This window comes from Melospiza georgiana, chromosome 7, assembly GCF_028018845.1.
Source record: "Melospiza georgiana isolate bMelGeo1 chromosome 7, bMelGeo1.pri, whole genome shotgun sequence".
Classification (NCBI taxonomy): domain Eukaryota; kingdom Metazoa; phylum Chordata; class Aves; order Passeriformes; family Passerellidae; genus Melospiza; species Melospiza georgiana.
Window position 1 is genome coordinate 15,473,385 of NC_080436.1, and position 20,489 is coordinate 15,493,873.

A 20,489-nucleotide genomic window follows, 5' to 3' on the forward strand; every position below is an offset into this window, starting at 1 on the left:
AAGACACAATGTATAAAAGGTGGAAGCTGAGCCTTTGCACTTTAAATGGAAAATAAGACCCCTATTGTAAGCATAGTTGTAAACAATTATGCTGAGACTTGCAAGCCGTGTGGGTAGAGCAGCCCCAATCCCTAAGAGGTGTGGTTAAAGCTCACCCCTGTGCTTGGGGTTTCTTTGAACCCAGGCTGGCTAGGCTTTGGGCAGATTTTGAGACATCTGACTCAATCCAAGGTGCAGTAAATTCTGGCTTCAGTCTTCAGACCTGTCTACAGAGGTAACTCTGTAGTTCCAGGCTATTTATGTGAGGTGAAAAAGAGCCAATTGGTTAATCCATACAACCAGTCCTGAAGATATGAAAATATTTTGTGAAATACGTGGTGAAATAACTGTGGTTTGCATAGCCTTATTTTTGTGTATCTAATCTCTGAAATAATTTTTCCAAACACTGACAATCCTTTCCAAGGGAGGAGACAGCACTTTTGCTAAAATGGAAAAATAGTGTTGCTGAGTTGGCTGGTTAGCTATCCAATTAATATAGTCTTTAGCATTCAATGACATATATCAGAAGTTTGGTTGTCAAGACACACTCTGAAAATCCCATGGATTTCAAGTGTTATCTGAGTGGCACATACAATCTCTTATATTATTGTCATATGAATTTATAACTTGAATACCTGTGGTCTGAAAGTTATGTAGAAAATAATTCCTACTTACTTGTAGAAAATGAGAAAAAATGCACATATAAAAGCAAAATCTATGGAGGAAAAAGGCTATTTCTAATGGTATTTTTTCCCAGGTATCATATAAAAATACATTATATAATAATACTTTACATACATTATATAATAACATATAATACATACATCACATAGATATATACTATAATAAATTAGTCTCTAATATTCATTATTTCATCGAATGTAACCTCTGATGACTGTGTTTGTGGGAGTTACACAAAGTGCTGCAGCTTAAACTGGTATGTACATACATTCACGTATATATGTATAGCAATACATGCTTGTGTGTTTTGACCTGACTGAAGTAATGAGGAAAGAGTTTTTTCCTTCTGCAGAATTATTGAATTTCTTCAATGTGTTATACATGAGAATCTTTCAGATCGTTAATGTCAGCATAGAAGGAGCTGCAGACCTGCCTAAATGAGCCAAACCTTCCTTCATCGTGTGGTTTGTTCAAATGTGTCGCTGGAGAATTTTGTCACAGTTGCTGACTCTGGTATATAGTGGGTAGCTAAGCCACAAGTAAACATTACAGCTCTACCTAAAGGATAGGCATGAATAGCCATTAGTTTCATAGGAAGGAAGGAAATTACCCCTTTCCTGATTGTCAGGTAGTTAAACGTGGTCTTTCCAGAGTGGATTTTAGTCCATGAGGTATTCAGACAGTGAGGACAAAGGAACAGTGAAGAATTACTTTTCTAAAAAAAGAAAAAAGACCTAGCTGTAAACAACAGTAAGTAGTTGCTTTCTTGTGTTGTTCAGCTTAAATTAACCCTGAGAAAAACTAAGTATCTTTTGTTTGAACTAATTTGCAAATTCGTGGTTTGTATAATTTAACTGAATTAAGGAACATTGCTGGGATGCTGATTAGTGCTGAGATTATCTGCACACACTAATAGGTAACTTGATAAGATCCGGTGGTCCCAGGAGTGGGGATAATTGTCAGAACTATCAGGCAGTTGTTGGCAGTCCAGATAAATTAAAAGTTACTTTTATTTTTTTTATTGCTTTGTAATTTGTACTTTGGTCAATACCAGTAAAGCATTTCTGGAAGTTTGTCCTCTGTATATTTTTTTCCATACATCCTGTGCTTCTGTTTAGTTTTATAGGGTTAAGAAAGCCTCCAAAGATTCAGAAGTGCTTTTAAAATTAACTTGCTTTTCACTAGACCCAGTTTGTTCACGGCTGGATGTAAATCCTCTTCTTTGTTCTTTTTCCATCAGGTAGAAAGTAGTATTTCCCTGCTCTGCAAGGTCCAGGTGCACTGTATGCTCATTAATGCACATCCCTCTTCAGAGCTCTCTGGCATATTGGCTTTGATAACTTATCCCATTGAAAAAGCACAAATAACACTGCAAAATACAAATATAACTTCCAAATAGAAAAGAAGACATGAAAGTAAACAAGGTATTCTTTTTTATTCACTAATTTTCTTTCAAGCATGTAGCTTTCACAAAATTATCTGCAAAGATCACACTCAAATTATGTCAGTGGTTAACGGGCTGCAAAAAAAATGTATATTAAAAAGCCATGTAATTTGTGACTCACTATTCCAGTTTCACTGTGTATGAGCATAGAAAGAACTAAAACACTGAAAGATTTAGAGCCTAAGCTTACATTCTTTAGAGGTTTAAGATTTCCACTGTGGTTAATCAAAACTATATATGACTAAAATGCTGCAGTTGGATCTAAACAGAAAACAAGCAAAACTAAACCCTTTCAGATTGAATGCAATTTTGTCTGTAAAAATCTGGTTTCTTTTTTTTTTTTTTCTGCCAGGTATGTTACTATGCTGGTTATTGTGTGCAAGTTGGGTAATTTCTCATCAAAAAAAAAGTCCCTTTCCATGGAAAAGGGGAAAATGTCAGTAGGACAGAGAGGTAGTAATCTACTGTTCTTGAAAAAAAAACCTAATTTCCTGTGAAATTAGGAATTCATTCATCCATTCATTCTAACTTCCTCTGCAAAGTGACCTCTGGGCCCTTAGCATTTGGTATTTTGTATTTGGTGCAGTGGTAAGGAAGGGTGAGGAAAATTGATACATGGGCTTTAATCCTCCCTTGATTCTGAAGGATGGAAGATCTGAGGTATCAACACCAGTATATGTTTCAGTAGTCACAAACTTGTTTTTAATTTATGGTGAAGGGAACAATGCCCAAACTGCAAGAATCTTTTGCACTCTCCAGAATGCTCCCTTCACCAAGAAGGTGAAGAGCATTTGGCAAGTTGTGACTGTTTGCTGGGGGTTTTATGTTTTTTGTGGGTCATGTCTGGGGGTTATCTACCTCTTAATTTCCTCTTTTGTCCTGCTGAAATAGTACTGAGCAAACCTTTGAATTGACTGCCTTACCATAATTAGATTTGGCACAATGCCTAGAGAGACACAGACTCATGTGCCATTATAAGAAAAAGCCCCCAGCATATCTGCTGTTAAACGGTGCTTGTATTTACCCTACCCCAACATTTACAAAAGAAGATAATTACTGTTAAAAGAGATTTTATTAGTGAAGATTCACCAATCAGTAGCTAGAGAAAACAGGAAATCTTTAAAATACAAGAAATAAACAAGTGAGGTGCTTTCCTCAGGCAACTTCCCTCTGTTTGTCCCCATATATTCCCAGGAGTCCTGCTCCCCTGTCCTTTCCTTATGGTCCAGGGGCTCTGTGCATAATCCCCATCCTCCTTTCATGGAATCAGAGGCTTTTCCTCTCATGTACAATGTACATGTAAAACTTTAATATACACATATAACTTTCAGTGTTTAAAGTTATAATGGCAGAACAGGAAGAACTGTCATGGAGGAAAGACAAAGAAGACTAGTTGTGCTAGAAGGAGTTTTTGGTTCCTATTAAAACAATCTGTGGTCTGTGAACCTAAAGAGAGTTGCTTAAGAGCTGATAGCCTTGTTAACCAGATGCTGAAATCCCAGTTTAGCTGATCTCACTAAGCACTTCACTCTTCTGTGTTGTTGTTTTTTATGCTTGGTTGGCTTGTTGGAGATTTTTCTTTCTAATTTTTCACTGGAATAAATAGATTTGATATCTGGGAAATTTGGCCTTTACTAGATTCAATCAACGTTGAACGTGTTGCATGTTTTGCATTAGTGACAGCAGAATACCACTATTAAATTATTGTTTCCACTGGCAGGGTAGACTGGCTTAGCTGATTTCAAATGGTATGATTAGTGTGGTACCATCAGAGTCAGGTAAGCTGTGGTAGGTAGATACCAGGGGAATAATATTTCCATTTTACAGACTGAGAAATTGAGCAACATGGAGATCATGAGGCCTGGTCATAAAACCTCATCAGGCTCTTTACAGAACTGGGAGTCAGGCCCAGTCACCTAAAATCCAGTTCAAATTCCTGGCCAGTGTTACACTATCTGACAGAGAGAGTCACTAATTAGTGTTTTGAAGATCTTACTTCTCTCTTACATACAAAAGGAGGTTAATCTACGAATCCTAAATACCAAATGAATGTATCACACTGTACAGCTACAAAATGATGCTTTCAGTGTGACTTTTTAAACATCTTTCAGCTCATTCAACATTATTTTCTATAAACCAGAGTGCTTACAAAGAAATACTGTTCAACCTCTCCTCTGCAGAACAAAAAGCAGCCCACAACTGCAAGGTCTCTTTCCATTCATCAGCCACCACATCTGTTGCTTGCTTGGACACTGACCAAAATGATTCATTCAAATGTCTAACATTTATTTTTGGTGAAATACTGGGATTATACAGCGTGGCAATATTTCAAAAATGGGTCTAGAAAACCAAGGGAAGTTGGAAACAACTTCCTCAGCTGAAAACAAACACAGCGTTATATCATTCTGCAGCTTTATTAGAGGGAAGGCAGTGGCCAAGTGAAGCAGCTGGAATCGCACTGAAGTGACTGTGAACTCTGCAGATCATTTCATTCTTCCCTCTGCTACAGAGCTCAGATCCCTGATTTACAGTGCATTTGGTTTCAAAGAACTAAGCAAGGTAGGTCAAACTCTCTAAAATTTAAGATCTTTCTCTCCCTTCCCTTCTAAATAGTGAGTCTCTACCGCTGCAGCAACACTTGCAGGCAAATGTTGTAAGGTGGAGTAGCATATACTGGCTAAAAGAGGTCCTTGGAAGAAAGAATGTGATACTCATTTACTTCAAAGGTTACTTTGAACCACCCAGCACCAAGAAAAGGTATGAAAATGTGTGTGAATTTAATTTTTAATTACTTTTGAATATGTTAATACACACTCCAAGAAGTTTTACCCTGACAGAGAATGGTAAGTGACCCTGACTTAAATCTCTCTCTCCCTTCTGTGTTCCCTAATGTGTTTGGTTTAATTTTTTTATTTGCTCAGGGATAGTGTGTCTTCTATAGCTACAGCAATTTCCAGTATCGTTAGTTAAAAATATGTCAGTTCTGATCTGAACAGATTCTTGAACAGAAACTGGAAATAATTTCAACTTAAATAGGAGATTACCAGAGTACTTCTGAAGAATTACAATTCTGCAGAATTGAATAAGGTTTCTGTGATCTCAGCTGGAAAGTGTTTGTGTTTTCCCTAACCATTGTGGAATAAGGTAGGACGTGGATCTAGCTTTCAGTAAGTGTATTGAAAGTGACAATAGGATTTGAAGCCTTGTATGCTACCACACAATGAGACAGGAATAGGTTCTACCTGCTCTTCACACTTAGTGATAACAGTGTCATTGTCACCTGTTGCCTTTCTAGATGTGGTCTTGCAAGCCCAACAATATCCCAGACCTGGTTTTGTGGACTTAGAAAACATGTATACATTGAACATTGTCTGTGAATTAAAGCACATTTGATTTCTAGCTGAATGAAATTGTATTACTGAATAATATAAAATGCTTATTAATTCATAGCTAAGGAGAAGAGAGTGACTAGGCTATGTCAAGGTAAAGTAGTTTGGCAGAGCAGATTTTTAGAAACTGATTCCAGGATTAATTTACTTATGATAGGTTAGCTTACTTTCACAATCATAATGTTATTGTTCTGCCTCAGAACTGGGAAATGCAAATATTTTGATAACCCAATTTAATTTTGTTTGATGTCACTGTAACTTCTGGCCAAATTTAAAGCATTATCAGCAATTTATGCCAGGCAGACAGGATAGAGGTTCCATCAACTTTACTTCAATCCTAGGGATTTTTTATGTGCCATAAGTGAGTCCACTTCTCTTGAACTGAGAATCTCTTTGATTGTGGCACAGTGGAAGTTATTTGACTCTGGAGAATGAATTATGGTTTGGATTCTCTAATTGCCTTTGTGGAAAAGTCAGAGAAGCTCTGTGTAAGGATTCCTAGGCAGGATCTGATTACAGATTTTTACTGCATGGGTGAAGGCAGAGGAAAAGTGTTGATCGAAATAATGCAATTTCTATGTCCTGCACATTATACATTCTTTCTTTTAATTTTAGGAATTTCTTTTTCTGCTGACAACCAAATGAGCAACTTCTGAAATGCTTCCATTTTTGTTCATTTCTGATAGATTGATTCAAGAGGAAAACTTAGATCTGTTTCCTAATAAAGCCAGGTGCCTTAAAGAATTTTCTTCTCCTTGTAATTTTTAACAGACACTTGAGGTTTGTGATCTGTTATTCAGTATTAATTTTGTATAATAACTCTGCTATTCCAAGCACTAAGCAGCAGCTAGGTTTCCAGGGGATTGTAATCTATTGAATGGTCTTATTATTTGCTTATTTATTTATTTTGTCTTATGGAATGTGCCAGCAGTTCAGCTGTCTCTCTTACTGTGGTGGCTGCTTGTCTGGCTAATTTGCACTCATTATTTCTGATAATGGTTTAATTTGTGTTCATTCAGTCTGAAGCTAGCAATTTCCCCACAGTGCTGGGCTCTGTTGTGGCTGGCTTTGCTCAAGAGAGCTGCCTGTGAGGAGCAGTTCCTTGTGGTCTCTGAGCAGAAGAAAGGGATTGCTGTGACTGGGGCAGGCAGTGTGCAAGAGACATTGCTTCTACAGGGGAGATGTCATTATGTGGTCATGAGCTCTCTCACAATTGCTTTTGCTTTTACAGTGTGCTTGGGGCTCCTAGACAAGAAGAAAAAGTTATGTGTTCTTCCTCAAAGGTAGCATATAGTACTTCCAGGGGAGCTCGGCTACTTCTGTACTCAGTATCTTCAGTATGTCCAGGGGTTGAGGGCACTAAAGCAGGAGCAAAAATCCACAAATTAGCCCATGGCTGCTTTTTCCCAAGAGGAATTCTGCTGGCTTGTTGCTCCTACTTCTCTTCCCCTACCCAGGCTCTCTTGTCCCTTTTTGATACTTCTTGAAGGACATATTTCAAGAATCAAAAGGCACAAGTATGAAGAACCAGCATATTTTTTCCCTCTATCCACTGAAGATATTTGCCTCTTTATTCTTTTGGCAAGTTATTCTGCTCCCAACTTTACCTTCAAATTTACTGTTTGGCTTTGGGCAAGATATGCCTCTTCCTTTCACTACTCCTGTACGTGTTTATTCTGTTTAATTATAAACAAAGCAGGAATTGTCTTTCATTACATGCTCTAATGCCTGGATCCTGTGAGGCTTTGATCTCAAGGACTAGGACCTTTGGGTACTTTCCCAACATAAAATACCTGCTTCTTCCAGCAAGTGTGAGCCTGGCACACAAGTTTTGTTCCCTTCTGAGGCCTTCTAGAGGAGACAGAGAAAGTGATGTGTAGTAAGTCCTGTACAGTCAATGTACTGCCACTTTCTACACTCCCATCTCTTCTTTCTAGTGGTGCCCTTTTAATGTGTTGCAGCCCCACATCACTTTAATGAGATATTTTGGCTATGTTAAGAACCGTTGCCCATTTAAGAAACCTGAGTAGTGTTAACTGAGGGTGTTGTACCATATCTGGCAGAGTCAAGTGAGAAGTGATTTGTAAAGGTAATATGGGAAGCCTGTAAAACCAGTATTTCCAAGCTTCTCATTTAACACCTTAATCGTAGGTGCTATCTATTCCTATCAGTGCTGGGGAGTGTTCCCAATACCATGTTAGGGAAATGGATAAATGGCCAGTCCTCCTGAAACTGTGTTTAACAATTTGAATTTTTCAGTTTTGCAGGAATAAAGCCAGTACTTACTATAGACTTGATCTTGAAGTAAAAAAATACTTGGCTTTGTATGAGTAGGAAAATTAGAATAACACTGATACAAGAGTAGACATCCTTAATCTACTGTACACAGTGATCCCAGTATATTAACTGTGAGGACATAATAAAGTATGTTATCATGTTATCCAAAACATTCCAGCTGATATGTACTAGGAGTATTTTGGAATTGGATGTTCTGATACGCTCATGCAAGAGTATGTGTCAAGAGTAATATAAGCATAGCAATATTACATTTATGCTAGAAGAAACTGCTGAGTTATATAAAGAAAAGGTAGAATAAACCTAGGAAAACAGAGATCAATTTAGAGGGCAGTACACAACCAAGCACACTGCAATAAGTGACTAGGAAATTAATCTGTGAAATTGAATAGGCTGTAAGAAGGCCTATTAGAGGTATGAGTTGTGGTTCTCTGGGGTTATTTCTTAACTCTTCTTTTTATAAGGGCTGTAAATATAGCAGATTGTAACCTATTTTTTATCTGTTGTTCAATAGATATTTTGTATCTTGCTGGAGAGAGTGTTACTTAGGATTTTTTCTGTAATGACCTGTTGTTACCCTGCAAAGCCTTTTGAATGGCTGTTGTCTAACATATGTTTAATTGGCTTTGATTAGTCTGCCGAGTCAGCTGCAGAGAAAAATCTCTTCATTTACTCTGTATCCTCCACTCTCACTTTATTAGTTTTTGGTTGGAGGGAGTTGTGGTTAAAGCATGTGTTTGTTCAAAGAGTACAAGCGTTTAAAAACATGCTTGGAGCTGCATGATCATGTAATGATCACATGAATGCTAGTCAAAATATTCTTTCATCACAAATACGTGAAACAGTTGCAAAGTAAAAATTCCAAGTAATTTTTGCATGAAAACCTTAAAAAGCCATAATTAATTAGAAATGCAAGCATTCATTATCCCATCAGTCCAGCCACTGCAAAGCTGAAGCGCTTGAATTTTTTAAATCAGATATCTCTGTTGCTCTAGGTATATAGTTATTACGATGGCTTTTAGCCAAAGAAAATCCTGCTGGCACTTGAGGAGGACTAGAAAAGACGTGAAGCTTCCATGGAACAGCACTTGATCAGTGTGTTAGCTCTCAGCCAGTAGGATTCCTGGTGTGCCTGCTGGCTCTGAGGTGTGTCCTGGCACTGCTGAGAGGCAGCACTCTGGGGGATGGCAAGCAAAGAGGGCAAAGCCAGGCTGCTTTTCTCTTCCCGGCAGAGAAAACAGACCAGGAGCAGTAGGGGCTGCCCAGGTAAGTGATGCCTTCCTCCACCACACTGAGCGTGATGGCACAAAGGGAGCCTCCCTTCAGGAAGGGAAAGGTCTCCCAGAGGTGAGGCTGTGGTTTCTGCCCTTCACCATGAGAGAAGGGACAGTGCTGAGTTTGAGAAGGGAGGACAGTGTGTGTTTGAGCCACTAGGCAGGGACTCTAGATTTAGCACTTGGTTTGATCAGAGACTTCCTGTAGGTCATTCTCAGCATTCTACAGTCAACCAGACTAATGCTACTTCTCACTTGAACCTCATTTCAGTAAGGGTTATGAATATGAAGCATTATGACTGGTTATGTAAATACTTTGGCAGTGCTGACACATACAATACATCAGGCAATTTTTAAATCTCAAGTGTCACTGTTTAGCTAAATGTCTATATTTTTTTGTAAGAATATTAGATTTTTTTTTCTCTAAAAATGGTGCTACTTTTAAGTGTTTCACAGATATGACCAGTCATTTTCCTGACTCTGATGTACAAATTTTGTGGTTATGTGATTTGCAGTGGCTACAGCAACTCCTTACATTCCAAAGAAATAGTAAAAATTATATTCTTACTTTTAGCTTATATTCTTACTTATAGCTTACTTTTAGAAGGGAATAAGAGCAGAAACAAGTGCTATCTATGGAGTTATCAAGTGTCCTCCCCTTCACCAGTGCATATCCTGGGGACATCTGGGTTTCTTTGTCATTTTTGGGAATGGAAGACTTGGTGCTTGGGATCAGCTTGAAAATAAATCGGTTTTGATGAGATGCAGTTGCTGGTTGCAGACATTTATCAGGACTCTGACTGTGGAAGCGGGACACTGCTCAATTGCAGCCATTGTCGGGAAGATATTTTATATTCAGGCCAGAACTACTGTGATACTTTTCCTACTACAGCAGCCTTATTTAGATATAAAGTTGGATTTTCCATTTTTGTTTGACATTTCTCTGTTGGCAAAACCTCTGGTCTGAAATTGCAGATTTACCCAGTATTAACTGAGTCTGTGCTATCAGAGTTTGTTAATCCTGTAGCAATCACTTTGTGTGAAGTGTTTTCAGGCTGTTATCTGGTCTAAGGACTTCAATCCCACAGATGAGGTGGTGTGTTATGACTAACAGGGTTGTGTTTGGCCTTGCTTGAAGAAAGTTGGTTTTGGCCTAAGTTCTAGGACATGTCTAGCTAGTACATTGCAAATACATTTCTAACACTGCTTTGCTGAGAGACATAATGGAGAATGATTGTTATTTGCATTCCTTTCTTATCTGCTAGAACAAATACATCTGTATTGTGGCTCAAAAACAACATTTCCAGTCATGTGTCGTATCTGTTGTGACCCATTATTGAATTCAGGATGACATATGAAGGAATTAGGGTACCATATATCTAATCACCATTAGAAGGATGGTCAAAAGACAATTGTGTGTGTATGTGTCTGTGAAAGAGAAAACATAGACACAAGCCTTGGTTCTGCTTTTGTGTTTACCAGCTTAAAATGCTCCTTTCCTAGTTCCTCTGTCTGCAGTGACAATTTTAGGCTTAATCTGCAGTATAGCTCTGATTTAATTTTGTAGTATGAGTGTATTGGGCACCTCCTGCCATAGGAATGTTTCTGCATAAAGATAAGTGGTTATCTTGGCTTTGTCCTTTTGAGGGAGAAATGTGAATCTGTGACAGTCTGTAATTTCATCAGTATTCCTTGTGCGTTTTCAAATCTATCCTATGTCTTTGTAAAATGCTTGCCATAAATACATGTGTACCTCTAATGAATTTGCTCAGCCTTCTGAGTTTTGAACTTTACAGATAAACTACCAGGTAGATTTCATGTTTATGTTTTTGAAGCTAGATAAATTCAAAATTTGTCATCCCAAATGTTCCAAGAAAAAATTATGAGGGCTTGCAACTGAATTCATTACCTGGATAAACTTGCTGCCACAATATGACAAGCAGCCCTAAGTGACCTTTTGGGAAACTAGTTGTTCTCCAGCTTTTGACTCTTGCAAATGACAGAAGTCGAAGTGATGCAATCAAATAAGCTTTCCTTTAGCCACAGATAATAGACATGGAATGTGATGTGCTCACAATTGTTCAAAAAGACATTGATAGGAGGGTTTGTGTAATATCTTCCCTCTATGAACTGAACTGTTGAGACAGCCAACCCTCCAAACCATAATTTTCCTAGTAAGTCAGGACCCATTGCTGTGACCTCTGAAACCAATTTAGCTGGCCAAAGGCTCTAACACCGTTTGTCACACTGAAAAAATAGATTTGGGGGTTACCACTCAAATATTTGTGTTACCTTTAACTAACAGAGACAATGAATAAACTCTTCCCTTTGACCTTTCTGTAAAATTCAAAAGTGATGAGGACCAAATGTGAGAGACAGAGGTTGTGTGGGCTGAGCTTCAATTTGTGGTAAAGGCTGCCAGTGTAATTCAGTTAGGTCCTAACTTGTGTGGTGCCCAGGGAACTCTGAACCCCCAGGAGGACTTTGCTTCGAGTGAAGTGGATGGAAATTGCAACTTTTTTGTTTGTTTTCTTCTATTTTAAACTGAAAGCCCAATGTAATTTAATTCCAAAGCCGTTGCAGAGAACTCAGGGCTGAGGTGTGGAGGGGTCAAGCTACTTCCCCTGCCCAAACAGGATGCTTGTGGCATTGCCATGAATAGGTTCCAAAGGACTGTCCCCTGTCATAACTCTAAGGCCATTCTTAGTGTGACAAGAGCTGTTCTATTTCAGGCAGATCCAACCATTTGTTCAAGTTGTCATTATGGCTCAGCTATAATAGTGGCAGAGGACATGAACTCTAGGTACTTTTAGTACAAAGCTGTGAATATGACAACTGAGATCCAAGTCTGTAATTCCCTGCTGAAATTCAGAGAAAGACTGTTCATGCAACACGTGGTGAAGTCTCTTACCAGCAGTTCTGTGGCTTTTTGTGTTTTAGAAATATTTCCCGATGATCTGTATTTCTTTGTAATTCTGCTTTCTGTCCTAAGTTCTAAAAGTGCCAAGAGCCATCCTGTTATATTCCTATAAAGTCATTTAGAAATTAACTTCTGTTCTACAGAAGAGGACAGGAAATGAAACTTCCTGGTAAACTATTTTCATAATTAAGCAACTGAATCAAGGAGGTTCAGTTTTCAGAGCTGCTTGTGGCTCAGCAAACAGGAATGGACTCGTCAAACAACTGCTAAGCGTACACTTTACACAGGGTGTTTACTATTTAAAATAAAGTTAAAAAAAAAGGACAGGATTAAATCTAAACTTGGATATATGAATCCATATGCAATAGAACACTGTTCTGTAACCTGTGGCTGCTCCCAAGGCATATTGGCAGGCCTCTAACCACACTTTCCTGTTTATTAAAAAATGTTTTCCATGCACTGGCTCCCCAGACTGGGGACACTGAGCCAGTGAACTGCACCAAGCCTCCCTTACCCTTACTAGCACTTGCCTTAAAGCCAAGCAGAAACTGCTCTCTGACAGTATTGTTTTCTCTACTGAGCCTCAGTTTGCAAACACATTCATGAGAATTTTCCAGCTTGGAAAGTAAGCCATTTGTCAAAGATCATACAGGAAATTAGTGACAGAATAAGGAGTACAACTAGATTTCTTCACAAGACCTAGACTTGAACTGCAAGACAGTTTTGACTCTGGAAATTTATTAATTTCAGAGTCATGTATTAAGAGATAATGTGTTTCAGGACCACAGAGAAACATCCCTGCTGAATTATGGTTAATGAAAAAAATCTGTGTCCTCACTGATGTAACCCATTATAACTCCACTGACAATCACCCACTGCTTATCTTTTTCAGGACAGGATTTAACACCACGAGTCTGGCTATAGAAGTGCTTCATATATGTCAGTGTCAGAATTAAAAGTTTCTGGGCTTTGCAAACGTAATTGGCAGTCTTTGCTGAGCCCTAGCCACAGAGTCTAATTGCAGCATCTGTGCACTGGCAGCAGTGGTAAACAATGTTCCTTCTGCTTTTTTACTCCTACTGCTAAAGAAGACTCCCTGCATTGAAGACTAGAGTTAGAGAGGAGGAAAAATATAAGCCTGGAAAAATAATTGCATTCTAAAGGTGTGCTCTTTCATTGGAGTTTTAAACTATAGGAGGCTTGGGAAATATTTGGCATTTATTTGGGTATGTGTTTTTTCTCCCGCGATACATCATCTTTAAAATGTTAAATATAAAATTAACATTGTTGGGCAGTAGGCAAATGTTTGTCATTGTCATTATAGTTGGAAATTTTTTTGTTTAGTTGCATAAATTTGATTTGAAGGTATAGTTTTTTGTATAGGCAAACCCACTTAAAAATCCAGTTGTTAACCTGACTGTCCTCTGAAACTGTCCAAATATAATGTTCCAGATGTTAATGGTACTGCTCCATGTTTATACTCTTCTCTCAGCAGCTGTTAAGCTGTTTGAAAAAATTACTCAGATGGGTGGTAGTGGTATTTGATGCAGAATCTACCCCCAAGGGGCATGTAATTACATAAATGCAGCCCAATAAGTATCATTTATCAGGACAGCAAACCAAATAACATTCTTTCAGCCTGATGTAAATCACAAATGCTAACATAGCCTCTTGACAGAACAGGCTGTGCTGACTCTTACTACATATTTTTTTAATCAAGAGTTATAAAATTACACAAGCTTTTTTTTTCCCTTCCCTGTCTATCCATCTACAAATGAGAAGTCTAATCCTGCTAATGCGTGTGCACATGCGTAGCTTTGCTGGTGTGAGTGATCCTTTCAAACTGGGTGAGCTACTTTTTGGAGCAAAGGTAAGCACAGGAATACGAGTTTGCAGATGTGGTTGTGCAGGCAGTGTGCTCTGGAGACCCCTCTCCTGCTGTCCCTAGCATGCTGTAATTAATGGCATTGCAGGAATGCAGGGCTGAGTTCCAGATGCACAGGCTGAATTTTGGTTCAGGAATGGAGATAGCGCTCAGAAATTCAGCAGTGAGATAAATCATAGCAGAACTAATGACTGCTCTCAGGCACAGGTCTTAAGTGCAGCTGAGCCCAGCCAAACTATTCAGCTTTAAATGATAACAGAGTTTTGAAGAATAGTTGTTTTGATCATTGCAGAGACTTTTGTCTGACTGTGGCTACCTGTGATGTGCTGCAACTTTGTCTATACTGCAAACTAAACACAGTGAAATAATACTGTGAAATAACTTCTGACTGCTTTTCTTTCTGTTCAAACTCTGTTTCCTGTCTGTTTTCCCATTAATTTCTTTTTTCCCCTCTGTTTTGGTTTATATTCCTCTTTTCCTCCCCCTCACCTTCCTTCCCACCCACAGAAAGAGTTTCTATGTGAAAAAATCATGTTGTACTTGCAAGTTCCAGAAGCTTTTGCAAGAGAAGAAAACTGAGAAAATCCTATAATTCTGTCTTAAAAAAAAGGACACACAAATATTTTCATTTTGAGCTCTTACAGTGCATTTTTTGTTCATGGGAAACCTTACTTTCTGTCATCTATTACCTGTTTCTCAGCTCACTAGTGGAAGAACACCATAGTGTGCATTACACCTGCAATATGTTCTATATATTTCTTTCTGTACATTCTTTGCTGTATTAAGGAAATCCAAGATGTTAAATGGGCCTGAAAGTCATCATTTCTTGATACAAAGACATACATGAAAGAGATTAATAAATCCATGAACTTTTAGTTGCTGGAGAAATTGCTGTCATATTATTAACTATAATTTGAGGCAGGGTGATGGGTGAAATTTTACAGAAGATGGCTTCCTGGCATTTTAAATGATTTTTTTTTCCTACATAGATGTCTAATGCTCTTCTGATTTTAGATAGATATAATGCATGAAACTTGCTTCACGTAGGGACAGAGCAGTAAAGTACAAAACCTGACCAGAAAAGAACAGCACAATCATACTTCAATAAAACTTTGCATCTGGTCTCCCAGAAATTTATCAGTGATACTGTGCTCTGTGCTGTCTGTTAAGAAATGGATGTAAAGAAAACATAAGAGTTATTGAAGATTTAAAGGTCTGTTTTGAGTTGAACATTTCTTGAAATGCCTATGACCAAATTTCTTCAGGAGTTTTGTGCTTGCAACTGACAGATAAAAGGTGACAGATATGTCAAACTAGGGCAATGTTTTTGGTTTATGGCCAAAAACATGAAAGAATTGCAGTTCACTATTTACAATGCAGTAGAACATTTCTCCTTTGACCATTTAATTTCTTTTCTTCCCCAGAAAGCCACTCTGCAACATGACATTTGAAGATTTTGAGAACTACTCTTACTTCTACGATCTGTCTGAGGAAGATGAGTCACCCCAGTCCTCCCTCAGCATTGCCCATATTATTTCCCTTTTCTTTTACAGTGTGGCATTTCTGCTGGGAGTGCCAGGTAATGCCATTGTCATCTGGTTTATGGGCTTTAAATGGGATAAATCTGTTTCCACACTCTGGTTCCTGAATCTGGCCATTGCAGATTTCATTTTTGTTCTCTTCCTGCCCCTCTATATTACATATGTGGCAATGGGCTTCCACTGGCCTTTTGGGAAGTGGCTCTGCAAAATGAACTCATTCATTGCACTGCTTAATATGTTTGCCAGTGTTTTCTTCCTGACATTCATCAGCCTCGACCGCTACATCCGCCTTGTCCACCCCGTCTTTTCCTACAAGTACAGGACTGTGAAGAACACCCTCCTTCTCAGTGGGGTCATTTGGATGTCAGCTGCAATTATTGGTGGCCCTGCCTTGTACTTTAGAGACACAGCTACAGTTCTCAACAATGTCACCATTTGCTACAACAACTTCCATGTGCATGACAGAGAACTTATTTTGCTGACACATCACATCCTCATTTGGGTGAGGCTTGCATTTGGTTACCTCTTTCCTTTAGTGACCATGGTCATTTGCTACTCATTGCTGATTGTCAAAGTGAAGAGGAGAACTGTACTGACTTCTAGCAGGCTTTTCTGGACCATCACTGCTGTAGTTGTAGCTTTTTTTGTCTGCTGGACACCGTATCATATATTCAGCATTGTGGAGCTGTCTGCTCACCACGATGAAAACCTGCACGACTTACTGCAGGATGGCATTCCCCTCTCCACCGGCCTTGGTTTCATCAACAGCTGCCTCAACCCAATCCTGTACGTTCTGATCAGCAAGAAGTTCCAGGCGCAGGTGAGGAGCACGGTGTCGGAGGTGCTGAAGCTGGCCCTGTGGGAGGTGAGCCGCTCGGGCACCGTCAGCGAGCAGCTCTGGAGCTCGGACAACGCGCCCGCGCGCTGCTGTGAGACCGCCCAGTGACTGCTCGTGCCAGCAGCTCTCCCCAGAGGAGCTGACAGGAGACTGGGAGGTGTTCTTGGCTTCACATCTGCCAGTCAGGTGTGCATCTTTGCATTGACAGTTTTCTGTAAACAGCTGGCTTCATTGCACTCGCTGCTTTAATGGAAAGGTTTTTAAGGGACACGTGATTTGGATGTGTGCCCTTGCAATGCACGTACAGCCTGAACGGAAATTATCAGCATAGGTGGAATTACTCTAACTAGGCTTTTGCTGAGGAATGTTGTTGTGATCCTGTTGGTTTGCTGTGGCTCCATACCTCACTGATATCAAAAGAGCACATAATAAAAATATTCCTCCTTGCCATTGCTGATACAACCCTTGGTTGAGGCACTCTCATCCAAGAGGCTGTGGCTGTACATCACTGGGTCATGAGTCTCCTCACTGCCTACTACTGCCCCAAGGAGGAATCCCCTGGCTACTTCCCACCTAAATGAAGCTATCAGTGGCTCCAGCCTGCAGCTGGAGAAGAATCCCAAGATGGAGGACACTTAATAGCTGCCTTCTGTTCTCAAAAAAGAAAAATATGGAAATAAAACCTGTCTTCTCACACTGCTCTTTATCTTACACTCAAAACTAAGACAGGAGACCCTGTGTTTTGGGGTCACTTACTGTATTTTTAGCACTAGCTGGGTACAAAATACTGAGCAGATGTTTCATATAGGTATTAGGCTCATTCAAAATGTGCAAAGAATCAGTGAAAATATTTCTTACAGTTTATGTGCCACACCTCTCTTTCTGTGTTTAAAAGTTTAGTCCTGGAGAGGTTTACAACTATTGATTGCTCTTTATTCCTCTTTCAAACAAAGGTAAAGAAATAATATAACATTTTGTTTGCCACAATGTCAAGCTTAAAAAATGGGTGGAGTGAAGTCATTAGTATTCTGTTACAAGTCTGTAGTCAAATTTGGGCTTTTTTTCCAAATTAGAGGCAAGACAGTTTATCCAGGAAATGGAGTCCACTCCCATAAGAAAGATGAAGTAGTCCCAGTTATGCTGTATCCTGTTACAACTTGTTGCTTGCTGCAGAATCATACATGCACCAATGCAAATATATAAATGCTATGTGGAGTGAACCAATTTCTGATGGAATACCACTTAATTAAAAAGTTGAATGTGGGACAAAATTCTACTGCAAGTAAAAGCATAGAGCTTTGGGTAAATTTGAATTGGTTTTTCCTAGCTATTGGCCTAGGCATATGGAATAAAACTGCCTTTCAGATAATTTACCTAGTTTATATGGCCTGCCAACACAGTAGCATTTATGCTATAATCGAGGCCTTATATGTAAATAGATTTGCTTTTGTATAAAATATATATATATGCATGAGCACATCCAATATTGGTAGCTGCACAAATAGAAACAGCCTGACTGTGGTCTGTAACTATTTCTCTGGGCTCTGGTTTCAGAGTCTGAGAGTCAGGCAGGATCAGTGGAATTTCAGTGTATTTCCCTTTGGGCTGAAAAGCTGGTAAGCAGCATTCTTCCTTTGAGTCATTTGCTGCCTGGTACATAGTTCCTCATCATAATATTTTGGCACCGTGCTGTTGTATGTGCCTAAATCAAACATTTTGCAGTTTTTCTTCACATGTTCCCTGACATCTTTCTAAGAATGATGTACTCTCCTGGCTGTATTCCAAGTGAAGTAATAAAATTTTCTTGTTTCCAAAGAGTATGTTCATTTGCTTTTCTTAGCAGCAATGTGTGGTGACTGGCTTTTCTTATAACAGCTCCTTCCCAAAGATTTTGGAAGGTGAAATCAAGCCCTGGCCCTTTCTGCTATGGGATTTAAGGTTCATGTCAGGTTTCTTCAGCTGTGTGCACACACATGTTCCTATGCACAGCACAGAGACTGATTTTCAAATGGGGGAGCATATATGTCCCATCTTGCATAAAGGATCAGAAAGTGTGGCCAGAAGCAGACAGGAGAAAGACAGAGGATAGAATTGAATAAAGCCAAAATCAGCCTTGATCTATGGCATTAGGTGGATTAACAATTGTGCAGTGTAACTGCTACTGTTCACACCAAGATCAGTTACAGAATTATCTCAATCATTTCTTCAAGAGTAATTCAAGATATCTAAACAAAACAGATAATGCTCTAAGTTTCTGTTTCCAAAGAGTCTCCAAAACACCACAAACAATTCTATGCTGCTTGGGCTGAGGAATGCTCATTTGATTCACCACAATGGAAAAAAAAAGGGCCAGGAAAAGGAAAGGAACCTGTGTCATCATGCAAAGAGATACTACAGAAATAGCAATTGACACATTTTATAATGGACAGGTTCTAGTTACTTTTATCTTCTTCCTGGACACTTTGTGTTTCTGAAGGTTTTTATGTAGATTAGTTTTGTTCAAACTGTTTTCCCAGTATACCTGTATAGAACATACTGAAGTAATGGAATTTTCTACTGATCCCTCTGTTATGGGGTGCACTTGGGATACTTGCCTTATTTAATCCAGGGTGCTGTTTTTTCACAGGCACAATGACACAGTAATATACCAGCACATACCCAAACACCACCCAAAAGCACGTAACACAAATATATGTGGATTGAGCAGAATACTCTTGCCCACAACACCTACCTATATTTTCACTGGGAACACTGTGCTCTCTAGGTTTTTTTGTTTCTTTTGTTTCTGTGCAACTTTCTTTTTACTATCATGATAAAAAAAACCCTGCCAAAACCCAACACACACAAGAAATCTTAAGAACCAAAGAGTTTGCGTGTGTATGCTTAGCATAAATGTAAGATACATAAACCCAGTCTGCAGGTCATGCGGATGACTCAGTGTTGCATTTTAACAAAGTTATCATCTATAAATCAAACCATTTTATCCACTTAGGACTTTAATTTGAAAGCCAAGGAAAGAGTATCAAGGTAAGCAGCACATTGAATGGGAGGTCAGAAAAAGTGATGGCCAAGATAATAAAACATATTTTTGAGGCAGGATTTTTAATAACTTACTTGTCTGATATGGTGCTTGCCAATTTCTTGTTTTTAACAGCACCATGACAGAATTGGTGAAACTAAGCTCCATGATTTAGCAAAAGCAACAGCTAGAGAATTGCCACAGAAAGGGTACTGTTTAGGAATTAGGCTTATGGAAAGTGGCAAGTGAGCCTGTAACAATACTCACTTTCAGATCTTTAACTGTGCTTTAAGCCTCTAGCAGGCAGATTTTTTTCTGAGACAAATTATAAACAAAGCTTGCACATAATCTGAAGTTGGCAGACCTTTAAACAAGGAGAAAGAGGACCTGCTGTGCCAGATAACCACACAGATGCTCTGTGAAAAAAACAACAAAAAGAGTTACTTAAGATGCAGCTGTCAGACTCTGACAGTGGGCATCTTCATCTCAGGGTGACCAATGTGGCACATAAAAGGATTCCATTTCATGGTCACAATAAATCCTGTCAGTCCAGTGCAAGGCATAGAATTATGAATTTGTTTAGAAGCTTCACAACTTTGACAGCTTCTACATTTGTATCATTCCTATAGACAGTTTTTGGGATTTATTCCTGCTGGTTCTTCAATCACTAAATGAAATGTCCAAATCAATCTAGAAACCAATCTGGAGCTGAGTAAACAGCTCAAACTGCCGTTATTTTCACTACTTTTTATATCCTTTAATGTGTTTGCATTTTCAGCTGCTGTTTTCCGGTTTAAGTCACGAGCACACGTTTCTCGCGTGGGTCAGGCCGAGGCGGCAGCGGCTGCAGCCCGCGCCCCGCTCCCGGCCCCGCACCCGCGGCACGGCCGGGCTCGCAGCGCCCCCCGGCGGCACCGCCCGGCAGCGTTCTGGGCTGGTCATGAACACAAAACCGGACCTAACTTCATTGCAAACGTTCCCAAGCCTCAGAAAGGAAAAAAAAAAAAAGTTCCAAGTCACAGAACAGGCGAGAAGGCAGCAGCGTAGTCTCAGGCCTTATCTCTAGGGCACCGTAAGTCACTTTGAACTTAGCTTTGTTTCTCTCTCACTGGGGTTTTAGCTGTCAACAAAGGCTGGGGTATATTTGGTTAGTCACCATCCTTA

General features: G+C 39.3%; 1 protein-coding gene across 1 annotated transcript; it reads left to right on the forward strand.

The window, feature by feature from the left end:
• The first annotated feature begins 1,427 nt into the window (after positions 1-1,427).
• Positions 1,428-16,563, forward strand: CMKLR2 (chemerin chemokine-like receptor 2). Its single transcript, XM_058028020.1, has 4 exons — positions 1,428-1,470; positions 1,961-2,144; positions 4,576-4,723; positions 15,352-16,563. The coding sequence occupies exon 4, from the start codon at positions 15,368-15,370 to the stop codon at positions 16,412-16,414; it is 1,047 nt and encodes a 348-aa protein (XP_057884003.1). The 5' UTR covers positions 1,428-1,470; positions 1,961-2,144; positions 4,576-4,723; positions 15,352-15,367; the 3' UTR covers positions 16,415-16,563.
• The last annotated feature ends 3,926 nt before the right edge of the window (positions 16,564-20,489 follow it).